Below are 16,130 nucleotides of genomic sequence, written 5' to 3' on the forward strand. Positions count from 1 at the left end.
CAGATTTGGTTGTGCAAGACATCGAAGGTGATAGAAGTCACTTTATGTAATTTATGTTTCATCAGCTTTTCAAGCAGTTTTGTTACTCATCAGAGAAGAACCCATGCAAGGAAAAAAGGACTATGGTGGAAAACACACGCGCATCCTGGGGCAGTGTGTGTGTGTGTATGTGTGTGTGTGGGAGGAGCCATTCTATGCTGCCAAAGCATAAAAATGTTGTTTTTGAGTTGAAACTGTGCTGCCTTGAAAACATTCTGTCAGTATCATGCTGCCGTCTGTTCTCAAAGCAATGCTTTAGGAAACATAATAGCATCCCTCACCAGTTTTGTTGATGACCTACTTTGTTTTAACATGGAGCTGAACTGTAAACATTGGGTGCAGCATTGAATTATCAGTGCATAATATTTTACTATGAATATGGAGGTCAACATATGAAAATGAGTCTCTTTGTTGCATTGCAGGGCTCCTACGGTGTGGTCAAACTTGCCTACAATGAGGATGATGACAAGCATTACGTAAGTCAATGCAATCATTTCACATTTCAGCGACGTCTTTCTGATTAAAACCTGAAATGCAGTCCCTCTGCCCTGTAGCCACAGAAAAGCTGATTGATTTTTTTTTTTTCAAGCTGTGAGTTCCATCCCCTCATATTGAATCAGTTGCCTTGGGAGAAACGAGAGTGGCTTGTGGCGCATCCAACTCTGTATTCTCTTTCTTCAAAGCAGTGCAGCTTGGTGTATCTGGTGGCTGCTTTGAGGTCAGTTCACAAGGGAGAATCTGGATATGAGCCGATGAGGTCGTTCTGGGTGTTTTCATCAAGGTGATTTGTTCTGTGAAAGCTCTGCAAACTCAGCCCCTCCAAATGTACACAGTATTATGTTTGAAGACACATAACTAAGCTGTCCTGTACTGTAACAACAATGAAAGCGTTCGGATGAGTCATGTCGACCTCGGCTGCCAACACTGGATGGGTTTAAGATGTACTTTTGAACTGGAGCCAGAGGAGCTTGAAGCTAAACACAACCCAATATTAAAATGGCAGCTTGTAAATGGGCTGATGCAGAATGGTAAACAACAAGAATTTATGTAAGGACTCAGGCGAGCCCTATGAGATGAGTGAAATATAAGCTATAACAAGAGAGTGCAAATATAAACATCCCCTCCGGAGCTTTAGATAATGCCGACCCACAGAGCTGCTCAGACATGCTGCAGAATGTAACAAGAAAACAGCAAATGCATTTTATAAGGAACATAATGCTGCCCAGATTGCATTTTTTATCAGGATGATGAGAAAACATTGTTAGTTATACAGTAATATTGGCAAGTGGCAAAATGCTGATAGTGAACGTGTCAGCAAAATGTTAACTGACAGTGTATTTCATTCGTCTTGTAGCAACAAAAGCACGATTAAACTTTTTTGCAGTTATGTTTAGGCAACTCATATCACTTGGTTAAGGTTCGGGGAAGATTATGGTCTTGGTTTAATATTCAGAAAAGTCGAAAGTGAAAGGTTCGCCTTTCATCGCCTTAAAGGTTCCAATTTTACACTTATAGTTAACTTTCCTCTGGATAGAGTAGACCTTACACATCAGTCCTCCCCTCGATCATCATGGGGAGTGTGAGATCTCTCCTCAATAAGGTGGATGAGTTAGCAGCACTGACACCAGAGGGAATACCAGGAGTGTAACATCATGCTGTTTATGGAGACAGGGCTTACAGCACTAACTCTGGACTTGAGTGCTGCGTTGGACGGTTTCCAAATGATGAGAGGAAAGGAGAAGGGATAGCAGTGTTTGTTAATAATAGATGGTGTAACTCTGAGCACATCACGATTAAAGAACTGCTCTGCAGTAAGGGCATTGAACTGCTAGGCTTTAGCATGAGGCCACACTATTTATCGAGGGAATGTAATCGCATGTAATCATGATACCTGTGTATGTTCCCCCCTCTGTTAACACTGACACAGCCTGCGACATCATCCACTCAAACAGGCTGCAGACACAATACCTGCATGCCCTCCTTCTCTTCCTGATTACTTTAATCATGCCCCTCTGTCCTCCACTCTGCCCACATTCACTCAATATGCTACGTGCTACACCAGAGACAATCAAATACTGGATTTATTTAATGCACAGCACCAAGGAGACATATAATTCATCATCTCTCCCTCTCCTGGGAAGATCTGATCACAACCTGGTTCACCTCCTGCCTGTGTACAAGCCACGCTTACGCGTGCAGCCAGCTGTCACTCACGATGTGTCCAACAAGGCTGAGGAGGCTTTGAAGGACTGTTTTGATACAGCTGTGTAGGAAGTTCTTTGTGATGCTCATGGGGAAGACGCTGACAGTCTCACACACTGTATATCAGACTAGATAAACTTCTGTGTGGATAATGCTTTACCCATTTCCCTCCTCCATCCAGTCCTTGCTGCTACAACACCTATTGTCTGCAGCTGCCCTGCTCCACCTCCACCCCCCTTCCCTTCATCCACTTCATCCGCTGTATTTCCAGTATGGTGTCCCATCTCCTCCAGTATATAAAGCTTCTATGTTTGCCGCTCATGTGTCTACATGTAGTTTTCTAGTTTGCATCTTTGTTTCTGCTTTGTGTGGAAGCCTTGTCAAATTTGATTGTGATTGTTGACACTGAGTGAAAATGTTCACCTTCTGGGACAGACTTTGGGTTATTGTACTCTGGCTCAAATGACAGACGCACCTGAAATAACAGCCAGGAATCAGGAGAAGAGGAGATGAGTAATGATGGCATGGAAGGGTGATTCTATTTCCTGGCAATCTGAGTTAGTTTCACACAAAACTGATTGGATTGTGCGTGCGGAGCATCTGCAGCATGAGCCCACGTACAGTATGCACAAATATCCTCGCACACACACAGATACACAGCAAGATAATGTCTAAACAAGAGAGGCTCCTGTACGCTCCAGTAGTTCAGCTGTATTTATCTGGTTCCCATTGCCTCGAAAATGTTAAAAAAAAAAAAAAAAAAGATATGATAAGGTGGTGAAAAAGAAATGACATTTGAAATATTACATAATTATATATTAAATTGTAGCACTTAATTCAGTTCTGAGCCTTGGCACTGACATCCTAAAAAACACTGCTGAATATTTATGTGGATAAAGCAGCAGTGGACAGTTTAAAGATGAATGAAAACTGACTGGGTAAAATAATATGATGACGAACTCTTACCAATGCTTTCTTGTTCAAGAGAGTGCTGGAAACCAGGTTTTATTGTCCAACATATCAGCAGATTATTAAAGGTCTTTGAATCGTGGGTGTGTTTGTTGTGGTGTCCTGTGTTGTATAATTACCATGCTCACAACTTGAGCAGCAGGCATCCAATTGTGATGCCTGCCAATCAAGCGGGCCGTGTATCAGCTTTAGGGGGCCAAAGTAAAGAAAATTTGTGCAGTATTCATTCAGCTGGTGTGTATGGACATAGTCTCTTTGGATGGGCCTCAATGTTAGATGAAATCAAATTCCGTTTGTGATACTATTTATGGAAAGCATTTTTTTAAGCCATAGCTAATCCCTCTCTGTATATGTTAGTTATTTTCATTTGTTAGTGGTGGAGTCCACCAGCCCCTCATTGGTTTCAGATCTACACACAAGGGATTCACAGGAACTGATGCAGCATGTAAACCGGTGTTACTCCTTCAAAATGCATCTACGAAACAAAACATGGCCAATGTAGACATTTTATTATTTTTACAGTGGATAAGTTCTAAATATTTCAGGCAGTATTGGAACAACTGACTTTTCTACTGAAATTCTGAATTGTTTGGCTACACTGCACACAGATTCCCCCGTTGCTGCTCTGTTAAGAGTGTTTGTAGTATTAAACCAAACCTTTTGTTTTGATCAGTGGCTTAAAATTTGTAGAATTGCTACTTAAAGGTGGCTCTAGAATTTTACCTTTAAATGCAGTCTATGATTTTTACCTACTATTGAGGATCTGTGTTATACAGTAAGTGGTCATAAACGTACTCTAAGGCTTTAATAAATTCAGTTGATATTGTACTTACATGGTGCATATTCCTATATAAAGTTGTGCTTACTCAAATTACGCCCAGCTAACTGTTTTTGCCCTGGGCTTCCTCGGAGGTTAATCCAGGTGGACACAAAGGTCAGCTCATTCAGCCTTTATATCTTGTGTGTAACATTTTTGATTTTCATCTCTTAGTAAGCATACAGGCAGGCACAGTGCAGAAGTCTTGTTTACTTGCAAGGACATGTTTGCCTAGAGGAAAGGCGTGATGTGAGGGAGTCATACCATGACTGAAGTCGTACTCGAACATTTTTATGTTCCACCTCGTATAAAATGTTGTTCCTGCTGTCATGCTTGTGGCTGCCTGTGATCAACACCACACACCACTTACCAGTATCTTCTTAGCACAGTATCAGAAGGACTGGTCCTTAACTGAACTCACACTACCTTTTTGATTGTGTCTCTGCCATACTTTGTTGAAAAGCAAAATACAGCCATTCCAAATTCCTTATTTGGTAAAATACATTTACTGAGTGAAACTGTGATAGCACACCTACACCTACTTACACAGTCAGAATGTAGCTTTTTACTTGAGCTCCACCATCAATGCCAGATTGCGCAATGAACTCTGATGTGGTCGAGAATAATACTAAATACTTAATTGTGTGAGTGCTTGTATGGCGACATGTACTTTACCACAGAAAAGCTTCAATAATTCAAAATGTTGCTTGACAATTTTTAACTGTTTGATAACTCTGGATGACTCATTAACCACCCTCCCACAAGTCCACACACACACGCACGCACACACGCACACACACACACACACACACGCACACACACACGCACACACACACGCACACACACCATAGAAACTGTACAGGGGAGGATCTGCTTTCTTGCCAGACCTGGTTTCTGCACAGTCATAGGCATGGTGACCACAGTTTTAAGAGAAACTACTGAGCTGTGCATCACCAAAAATGTTTGTAGTGTTGAAGAAGCAGAAAATGTTCCACCTGAACATGAATTTGTCATCAGTGCAATCATATTGACATTCTGACAGCAGAGTCGCTCTAGCATTTTGAAGAAACAACATGCAGTAAATGTAACTGACTTTTTTCTCTTCTTCCTTTGCGAAACCAATCCCTTGTAACGATGCGTCATTATGGCTTTGAGTTTGTTCCCTCTCACTCCACTCACTCACTTCCATGAAGGATTTGTTTGCCTCAGACCCAGATAATAAGAAAGATAACACATGTATTGTGATGAAGGCACATGTTACAGTAATGATGTTTCTAGTTCAATCTTCGTGTTTTGTTGTTTGTTTTCATGTACATTTGCATTACATGTTAACTAAAAGCTTATTTTATTATATTGGTATACTTACTGCGGGTCTAGTTTTCTTTTCTTATTGGAGTTGACATGGGTTATTAATTGACTGATAAATGGCTCTTTGCCTTCCCTTTACTCTAAGCACTGGCTGAATATAAATGTGATAAAAATAATTTTCCTCTTTCCCAGGCCATGAAGGTGGTATCCAAGAAGAAGTTAATGAAGCAGTGTGGTTTTCCACGTAAGTTCTATTCTATTAAGCTTATTCTGTTGAACAGGAAATTTGAGAAAAAATTAACTAATAAACCTTCAGTTACAATGGAATATGATTCATGGGCAGCCACAACTCAAATCTAATGAAACAAAAGTACGATGAAGGAATAAGCCACAGAGAAAGATGGGGGTTTCTCAGTTTGAATGAGGTCAGTCTATCTACCTGTCTGTTGTTTAGTGACAACACTACAGGCTCCTGAACGTGAGGAAAGATGGAGTCATACTATGAAGGAACGACCCACACCATTGAATGAGACATATTAGGCTGTGTAGATGCTCACACAATTCACTGTCTGTATGAGGATGTTACCCTAACATAATTGGCTTTACAAACTCTGCCATGAAGGTATGTCATGTGAGGTTGAATGCCAGGAAGTGACAGCGTTCATCAGTGACGAGAGGTGAAAACATCTGGGCTGTATTGCAGCTCATTGCAAAAAATTCTTATCATGTAAAGGGGAAGAGTTCAAAACCACGATGAGGAACAGAAGTTACAAAACTCTCCAACGTGATGGACATGTAGAAGATGCTCAAGCCTGACAAATGCTGCTAATTAGCATGTAACTTAATATAGCCAACTAGAGTTTGTTACTTTGAATTTAAGATCAGAACAGTTACCCTAATCCCTATCTCAGGGTAAGAGATGGTTTATTCCGAAGATGGAGAAAAAAGCTGCAGTGCAAATCCTGCTAGCCTCAGCGAGTTCAGCAGATCAACTTTTCTTACCTTTACATGATCCTTTTCACAGTATATTATGTAATTATCATTATTACTAGATCAAATTGAGCATGTCCCAGGGTCTGTCACAGGCCAGACCCAGACAGACACATAATCATATTCACATTCATATTAATAGGCAACCTTTAAAGGGATTACTTGTTGAATATGTTTTTGTCAGATTTACATGTAAAACTATTCATGTTGGACATGAATCAACCCAGAGTTGGGTCTCTAGTCTGGGTGAAGGTGGAGGGATGATGGTGGGGTGTACAGTGCCTTGCAGAAGAATTCACCCCCCTTGGCTTTTTACCTATTTTTTTTTACATTGTAACCTGTAATTTAAATGTTTTTTTAATCTGAATTTTATGTCATGGGTCTGCGCAAAATAGTCTAAGTTGGTGAAGTGAACTGAGAAAAATATATATAAAAAAGAATTTTAAAAAATAAAAAACTGAAAATTGGCACGTGCAAATGTATTCACCCCCTTCTGGTGCAACCAATTACCTTCAGAAGTCACATAGTTAGTGAAATTAAGTCCACCTGTGTGCAATCTAAGTGTCACATGATCTGTCAGTATAAACGCACCTTTTCTGAAAGGCCCCAGAGGCTGCAACGCCACTAAGCAAGAGACATCACACCATGAAGACCAAGAAGTTCTCCAAACAAGTCAGGGACAAAGTTGTTGAGAAGTACAAGTCAGGGTTGGGTTATAAAAAAAACATCCAAATCTTTGATGATCCCCCGGAGCACCATCAAATCCATCATCTTCAAATGGAAAGAACATGGTACCACAACAAACCTGCCAAGAGAGGGCCGCCCACCAAAACAGACCGGACAAGGAGGGCATTAATCAGAGAGGCAGCACAGAGACCAAAGGTCTTCACAGCAGAGAGTGAAGTATCTGTCCATAGGACCACAATAACCCGTACGCTCCATAGAGCTGGGCTTTAAGGAAGAGTGGCCAGAAAAAAGCCATTACTTAGTGTTAAGAATAAGGAGGGCAACTCCCCAAACGTTTGGAGGAAGTTGCTCTGGTCAGATGAGCCTAAAATTTTACTTTTCGGCCACCAAGGAAAATGCTATGTCTGGAGCAAACCCAACACATCCCATCACCCCAAGAACACCATCCCACAGTGAAACATGGTGGTGGCAGCATCATTCTGTGGGGACGTTTTCAGCAGCAGGGACTGGGAAACTAGTCCGAGTGGAGGGAAAGATGGATGGTGCTAAATACAATACAATGTTTCAGTCTGCCTGTGATTTGAGACTGGGATGGAGGTTCACCTTCCAGCAGGACAATGACCTGAAGCATACTGCTAAAGCAACGCTTGAGTAGTTTAAGGGGAAACATTTAAATGTGTTGGATTGGCCTGGTCAAAGTCCAGACCTCAATCCAATTGAGAATCTGTGGTCAGACTTGAAGATTGCTGTTCACAAGCGAAAACCATCCAACATGAAGGAGCTGGAGCAGTTTTGCCTTGAGGAATGGGCAAACATCCCAGTGGCAAGATGTGGCAAGCTCATAGAGACTTATCCAAAGCAACTTGCAGCTGTAATTGCCACAAAAGGTGGCTCTACAAAGTACTGACTTTGGGGGGGTGAATAGTTATGTACGCTGAAGTTTTCTGTTATTGTCCTATTTGTTGTTTGCTTCACAATAAAAAAAAAAAAAAAAAGAATCACATCTTCAAAGTTGTAGGCATGTTCTGTACATGAAATGATGCAAACCCTCAAACAATCCATTTTAATTGCAGGTTGTGAGGCAACAAAACATGAAAAATCCAAGGGGGTGAATACTTTTGCAAGCCACTGTATATGTGCTCAACACTGAATGTTTTATTAGTTTTTATTTGCTTCATACATTGTAAGGCATAAAGCCTCATGAGGTACGGTATGTGGTCAGGAAGGGTAGCTTCTGTGCCATTTAAGCGCACTCTCATCTATAATGTCAGTCATTGTGTCTGGCCGTGTGCATATTTATTATGCTGTCAGGAGGCTGTGGTGGGAAGTGGTCCACTGCACTAACTGTTACAGAGTCATCGGCCAGTCATTGACAATCCCTGATGCCAGATACGCGAATAATGATAGGGCGTAAATTCACGAACCCACAGCTGTAATACATAAAAACACCCTGCAGCATGTCAAGATCATCATGTTCCATGTTTAACAGCCATGTTATACGATTACTCAAATTTGTCTGCTTGTCTTTTTTTTGTTCTTGTCATCTTGATTCTCAAAGTGGAACACAGTAGACAGAAGTCTGTGTCTGACTCCTTGTCAAGACTGATCATGATCAAATGAGTCGTTTAGTAAAGTTGTACTCTGCAGGTCGCCCACCCCCAAGAGGACCCAAGGCAGCCCAAGGAGAGCAGCCTAAAATCTTAGGACCCCTGGAGAGGGTCTACCAAGAGATTGCCATCCTTAAAAAACTGGACCACGTCAACATTGTTAAGCTGGTGGAGGTGAGAGCTTCTGTGTGTTTTTGTTGCTGCTGAACACAAAACAGTAAATGGTTGGTGAATTGGTATTGTTGGATTTTCTCTGTTAAGGCATGTTAAACTGACACAGCTTTTGAAAATTTTAGCTGGTCTGGGCAGGCAGATATGTATATGATTGCAGTGATTATGTTTCGATACATATGAATGTTTAAGGAAACTATATAGCACACTCAAATAACTAGCACAAATAGCAACCATGCTGTGCCCGTCCCCACCAAGTAGGCAATTATGAGCCAATTAACAGCATGCAATAAAACAACCATAATTGCTGAATGAAAACACAATGGAAACATCAATACAGCTTACATTATGCTCATCCATGCATAAACAGTAGGAACTTTTAGAAGAACGTGTCCAGACTCTTCTCTCAGCTCTGAGTGCAGCGGGTTGAGACATCATGATGTCATGGCTTTCTCAAACATTCATTGGCCCGGAGGATCAATCTGTAAGGCTTTTCTGTTTTTGTTTTTGTTTTTTCCCATATAGTGCCATCATCAGGTCAACATTATATTTTGCCCGATGCTTTGCTGTATGACTAAATACCTCCAAAGCTAAAAGCACTCCTATCAGCCTCAGATGTAATTTATATTTAGTGCTTATTAGCAAAAATAAGCATTTATTAACTAAGATGGTGAACAGAGTAAACATTATACCAGCTAAGCATAAGCATTTCGTGTTAGCATGCTGACATTAGCGTTTTTTATGCCTAAGTAGCCCACAGCCTCACAGAGCCACTTGTGTGTCTGTCAACTCTTAGTCCTGTTATGTGTATTGTGAGTATTTTGTCGGCACACGCACCTCATCATCAGTGAATCATGTTCTACACTTGCTCTTTCATTTTGTTGATAGCTGGAGTTAAATGAAAAATGGCATCTTGCAGCAGGGAATGTGTCATTTCAAAACTGTGTCTCTGATGATAGCATGTAGACAGCCACAGCAGGTTTAAACTGCACTGTGGTCAGGACCCTTATCTTCACATGACCTTCCTTGCTGTGTACCCTGACTCGTGCTTTGTTTTTTATGTCGTATCAGTTTATATCAAATCAAAAAGGTGGATAAAACCTTGTGCCACCAGCAAACAGGTGGGGAAAATGAGATAGGTTTATCCTCCAACACATCTGTCACACTTCAGTCTCTGGACATTTATGATGTTTAGGTGATATACTGTGGAAAAACAAAGCTTCCACTCTGTCAATGGATTCTTAGCCAATGCTCTCTGACTGTGTTGGGGAATTTTACAGATGAATGGATTTCAGTTTCTACAGAGGCGGTTGTTTATGAAAAATGATAGCCAATTTTGGAGATGTGACTCAAGATGCCCACAGCTCCCTTGCGATATTATCAGAGTGTTTTTCAATTTGGCCAGATGGCGGGGGCACTGCCGGCGTGGTCGGGAGTTAAGCTCAGGGACTCAGTCGGTAGGAAAGCTGGCTTGCTCAGGTATAGAGTGTGCCAGAAATATAAAAGAGTTTTAAGGTAAAAAGCTGAACATTTCTGCTCCTCTGCTCGCTCCAGCAGTGAACACACACACACACACACACACACACTCATCTCTCCCCTTCTTTGTCCGCCATCACTCTCACTCTCATAATGGGCATATGTGGCCAATGGGAAAACCTGCTTTCCTCCTCTCCATCTCTCTCTCTGTTCATCCATTTAAATGGGCTGTGCTTGGGTCAGGATCACATTCATTATGGGTTTCCAACTGATTCCTGTGAGACTGCAGTCCAGTCCATCTAATTATGAATAGACTGTCTCTCTCGTTTTGAAGCATTAAAGCAGATGCAGAGTGGAACAGATTAAAACTGATGAAAGTGATATGGTCATTTGTCACAGATGGTTGGGAAGAGAAAGTAAAACCAGCCTCATAGTCGCCAAGGCATGCAGTTGTTATTAGAGCAGACACTTAAATACCCCAAACTCATTTCCTTATAAGCCAAGATGCCCTTTTAGCACATCTTAGTAAAGAGCAATAAATACAATAAGTAGGCTACTAATGGTTTGCATTTTGCATACAACAGGTATTTATTCTTCATAGCTCAAAAGTAAAGCACATAAATAATGTTCCTGTTGCTTGAGGCAATTTCCTGCCTTTGTTTTTTCCAGTACTGTGTGTACTGTGTGTACTGTGTCACATTTACCCTCACTGTGGTAATTTAGATTCACCAGGATGTTGTATTTAAGCAGAAGCTCCAGATGCACTGAGTGTCCCATGGTCTCTGGAAGCTGTGAGCAGCTGTCTTGCGTAAGCAGAGGACCATGAGTCCAGTGGGAATATCTGCCTTCATTAACCTGTCAGCCATCAGACGTGATACAGCAGAACCAAAGACATTGTCTTTTTTATTGTGCACATTCTTTTTTCTTGTCAAAATCCTTGTCAAAACAAGGTACCTCCATTACCCACAATGCAGCTTGACCATGGATAGTTGGGTTGTTAGGGTGTTAGAGATGAGGAGTGGGCTACAGATGTCTGCTAAACTCTTTTTTTTTCCTACCTGCACAACTCCAGATTTCTTTTATTTTCAAACTTATAGTCTTCAGATCCAACTGACGCTGACTCAAGTGACATCACTTGAGGCAATTTATCAGATTTCACACAGCTCACTCTGGGACCACAAAAGACATAATCCAACACATACACACATACAGTAGTACTCCCCCTGACCTGCAAACAGACTTTGAGTTCCCCTTTAACCCTGAGACCCTGTCTTGAGGAGTTAAAGCCAGGTCTTGTTCTTCAGCAGAGAAACTGCATACACTGAGGGCTAAAGCGGGGCACCGGGGGCCCATAGCAGGTTAATCCAGCCATGAACCTGCCAAGCTGTCCACTGCAGAGTTGTGAATTTGCACAAATCATTCAAAGCTGGTGTTTTAAATTACAGCTCCCACCAGTGCCCTGGTTCTAACTATTTAGAATTACAAGCAGCTTTCATGTGAGAACAAAGACGTATTTTTCATGCTCACCTGTACCTACAGTAGAGGACCTTGAGGTTTTCATCTAACAAGTCTCTATTCATCTTTATGTTAATGTTGCAGGTGCTGGATGATCCAGCGGAGGACAACCTTCACATGGGTATGCAGAACATATTTTCTTTGTCCGAATCTTTCACTCTATTTTTGCCCTCTCCCAGCCTTTGGCACTCAGCACATATGCCACCAACAAGTGTTCATAGAACTTATTCATAATTCAGATCGTCCCTTGCTTCCTTCCACACCACCTCAGGGTTCACACATTATGCAGAAATCTTCCATCAGCAGTGCCAGGTCACAGTTAGGACACCCGTTAGCATGACACATCAAACTCTTTATGTGCTTAATGTGGCACATTCAGCTCATTAAATGCCCTTGCAGCTGAATGATGTGATGCTGGGGTGCTACCTCAGTAGCAGTAGTGGTCAAACCCAGCTGAATGAATGGATGAATAAACTGTTTTATCTTACCTATTTCCCTCTTGCTCCCTTTGTCCTGCAGTGTTTGAGCTGATGCGTAAGGGGTGAGTAGAGAAAGTGTCCTTTTTTTTTTTTTGTAAATAATTTAAGGCTCATCCCTTCTGTTCCTCTACCCTCATCTCCTCTTGTCTTCATCCTTCCATCTCTCCATCCCTGCCTTGGTCTCTGCACTGTTCCCCTTCATTATTCTAAGCTGACACAGTGCGGGTGTTTGTTCCATTCCAGACTTCAAAGGGATTCATAATGTTCTCAAGTTGTCACAGTTATTACCAATGGCAGTCAGCTGTGGAAACGTTTCATGTCCTGATGCATGAGCTGTTTCTTCCCACACCACGAAAAATTTATGATGATCTAATGATCTGAGACCTTTTGTTATTATAAGCGTATGGAGGTGGGAGGCTGTAGCTGGTTTCCCATATGTAGATAATTAAGTTATGTTCTTTTAATAAGAAGACATGCTCTATTTGTTAGCTTCGTCGTGATGGGAGAATGTGTTGCCCCTGGCATGAAGATAATAGACAGTTGAGATGATTAATACAGGTGCTATTAATATGGCTTGTACTACTCATAAAACTTTTTATAGTACTTTGATACATGAGATGCACCCCAAAGTGCAACTGCTACTGCTACTACTCCTGCTTCAGCTACTGCCACTGATACTGCATGTACTGTTACAACTGACTCTACCACCTCTAACTTCAGTACTTCCATCTGTATCACATATGTCACATTGGTACAAAAGTGTTACAAGTATTACGACCACTTTTGCTACAACTATATGTATTGCTACTATTGTGCTGTGACAAATACTGCAACTTGGAGTTTGAACTTGAAATCTTTACTTGTAATTCAAATAGGGCTGAAGGAAGTCCTTAAACTTCATTGCCAACAATTTTAATAATTGTTTAAGTCATTTCTTAGGCAAAAGATTTTGATTTTGGACTGTTATTAAGACAAAACATTACATTTGAAGACACCATGAGCTCTGGGAATTGGTAAGGCTGTTTTTCACTCTTTTAACATTTCATAGACCAAAGAATGACAGTGAGGAATTGGTAAAACTTTATTTTAAACTGTCCTGTTCAGCATTTATGAGCACTACATAAACTGTGCATAATCAGTGAATGATTTATGATACACAATAAACCACTATAGTGTATTTGTAAGCAGCTATAAATACATTTTTAGGTGTTTAATAGTATCTTTGTGAACAACTAGAACTTCTTCCTGCTCCTATAAGCATTCATAAACGAGAAATAAATAGTTAGTGAAGCCTTTGATAATACATTATAAGATAGTTGTAATCAGTTATGTATGATCATGTTATCAAACATTCACATATTTGGTGGAGTTAAGTCATTTTTTAACAGTTTTAAACAATAATGAATTGCTAAACACAACGGAAACGAATCAAAATTTCACTTAATGCTTCAAAACACACTATTAAATTGTGGTAAGAAATGGGAATCATATTTGCATAACTGTTACATGTATTGAAATATCAGTCTCCAGTTAAAATGTACAGTGTTTACAGATTAGTCCTCTCTATGCTCACACCGCAGACGTGTTTGCGGTGGTCTCCATCACAGATTTGGAGTATCAGTGATGTTTGATCAGGATGTGAACGTCTGCTTAGATCTTTGATTCTCTTCACATTTTCAATCAAATTCCCGTGTTAATAATGAAAGAGCTAATCCGCGGATTTGTCTGCCTCGTTGTCCGTGTGTCTGTTTGTTCTTCTGCCTGACTGCCTGCCCACGTGGATTTGCAGTCCAGTGATGGAAGTGCCCACAGACAGTCCTTTGTCAGAGGAGCAGGCGAGATTATACTTCAGAGACGTCATCCTGGGCATCGAGTACTGTGAGTATCTCTCTTCGAAGGAGGCCTGTCTTTGAGTCTATTAAACATATCTGTGAAGCGTTAAAGTGAAACTAATTTATGTATTTTTAGTGATTTAAATCTCTGGTGCCCCACGCCCACGTAAAGAGCTATGTGCAGTTTTAACGGGTGTTTCTAGTGGCTAGGATAGCATTAGATATCCCTGTTTATCATACCCATTATGATACTCAAGGGTCTAAAAGCCGCAACATCTGGAGCACTGTGTGTTATGGTAGCATTTTGCTTTTTTATGTAGAAGAACAAAGTGTTCTCGACCCTCTATCTCCATGCCTCTGGGGTCTGGCTGCAGATCAGTATTGAGCCTCTGTTCAGTGAAACAGTCTGTCTCAACTGTGTCCTCATTTGCTGTGCTAGATCCATTTCACTGGGCTATGAGCCTAATGATTAGGGATCAATGCTGCCTCTTCCTGAGCGTTGAGGTCCATCTTGAAAATAAGGCTGCAGAGACTCATGGAAACAACCTACACTTTTGGCATTTTCGCATTACTGCTTTTGAATGCTTACACAGTTGAGGCTTAGCTACATTTGTTGCTCAAGGGCACCTCAGCAGGGCAGATGAACCAGGTTCCTCTGATTGCACAGCTTTGATTGCTTTGAGAAATAATTGAAGAAATTATTAAAGCTCAGCTCATGACATGTCATGTGCCCTTTTTCAAAAGTCTTTTCAATTATTTTGCATAGTATTGGCATTTTTCTGTGGCTTGTTTACTATGTTACATCAACAAAACTGTGAGCTGTAACAGTGCTGAAGTGATTCTGCAGAAAGCAACAAGGGGAGGCCGCTGTAAACACACACAGATGCAGCAACTAAAGCTCTTTACCTTCAAACTGACGAGTGATTATTAGCAGTGTTGTGTGTCTTCCTCTGGGGAACATGTCACAATCAAAACATGGCCGAGGTAACTCTGAATTAAGCTGCCTTGTTAAGCGAAGTAAATAAAAGGAGATTTTCGTTCTGTGTCTGTGTGTATTTACAGTGGCGGCTAGATTCAGTTGATTCAGAATGACTTTGACATTGTTGTCACTCAGGCTAACTGGAGCTAACTGGCTAAATGTGGCAACAGAGTTGAGCTTTTTGCTTGACAGGCACGGAGCATATGATTGGCTGAAAGATGAGGGCGATGAAAACACCACCGTCATGAAAAGTGACGTGAAGTAAAAAATGTTAATTAGAAAATGTATCATTATGAAATAACTGTGCAATTATGAAATTAAAAAATTCTGGAATGTGATATTATGTAGTAAGAATTGGCATGACATGAAAGTGCAGCTAAAGAAGGAAGTTACTTTAAAATAAGAATGATGAAGTAGCATTTCAATAATTATGAGCCAAGTTATAATAATTCCTTCAATTATTTCCTAAATTATTGTTTCATTTATATATTTTAGACAATTTATCTACATGGCTATTAATTTTCTAATTACCTAATCAGTTATTTACTGTGATATTTAACAGGGGCTCTGTAACAAGCCCCCAAAGTAGTCAGTTGATTTTCTCTTGATAAACTCTTTTCTGTCAAAATGTAAGTGAAGTAGCATGTCTTCTAAAGCCGAAATTATATATATTAGTTGTCATTCTGGGTGTGTGTTTCATTTTAGTGGGCTATTATTAGCATTAATGATGTTTAATTGCCAAAGCCTTTAAAAAGTCAAGTGCCTCATGTTTACATAAGGCCTTCTCAGACAAGAAGGCACCACTTGTCTATTCAATGAAGTGTCCAGGGCACAGCTCCAGACGGCTGTTAAGTGCTGAGCCTTGGAGATGTACTTAACTTCCAGTCCAGATGAACTTAAGACGACAGTATTCACTTCGTTTTTATGGTCAAAGCGACGATATGTTAACTGCCATAATCACGATCTTTGCCAAATACATACATACAATTTTTTTCAAGACAAATGCCTTCTGCAATATTCTCCTGAAGCGAAAAGTGCAACTTACATGCAAAAATGTTT

At 40.7% G+C, this 16,130-nt stretch overlaps 1 protein-coding gene across 5 annotated transcripts in view; it reads left to right on the forward strand.

The window, feature by feature from the left end:
* Positions 1 to 16,130, forward strand: part of camkk1a (calcium/calmodulin-dependent protein kinase kinase 1, alpha a) — a 58,567-nt gene that overhangs the window by 27,485 nt on the left and 14,952 nt on the right. For all 5 annotated transcript variants that reach the window (XR_013078245.1, XM_076750855.1, XM_076750857.1 and 2 more), the window contains 6 exons: positions 462 to 515; positions 5,528 to 5,579; positions 8,660 to 8,793; positions 11,866 to 11,902; positions 12,301 to 12,322; positions 14,050 to 14,138. Coding sequence is in view for 4 of the 5 variants with exons in the window: in XM_076750855.1 (XP_076606970.1) it covers positions 462 to 515; positions 5,528 to 5,579; positions 8,660 to 8,793; positions 11,866 to 11,902; positions 12,301 to 12,322; positions 14,050 to 14,138 (388 nt within the window). In the remaining variant the exon portion in view is untranslated. The remainder of the gene's footprint in view (positions 1 to 461; positions 516 to 5,527; positions 5,580 to 8,659; positions 8,794 to 11,865; positions 11,903 to 12,300; positions 12,323 to 14,049; positions 14,139 to 16,130) is intronic.

Source organism: Chaetodon auriga, chromosome 15 (genome assembly GCF_051107435.1).
Source record: "Chaetodon auriga isolate fChaAug3 chromosome 15, fChaAug3.hap1, whole genome shotgun sequence".
In the NCBI taxonomy this organism is placed as follows: Eukaryota; Metazoa; Chordata; class Actinopteri; order Chaetodontiformes; family Chaetodontidae; genus Chaetodon; species Chaetodon auriga.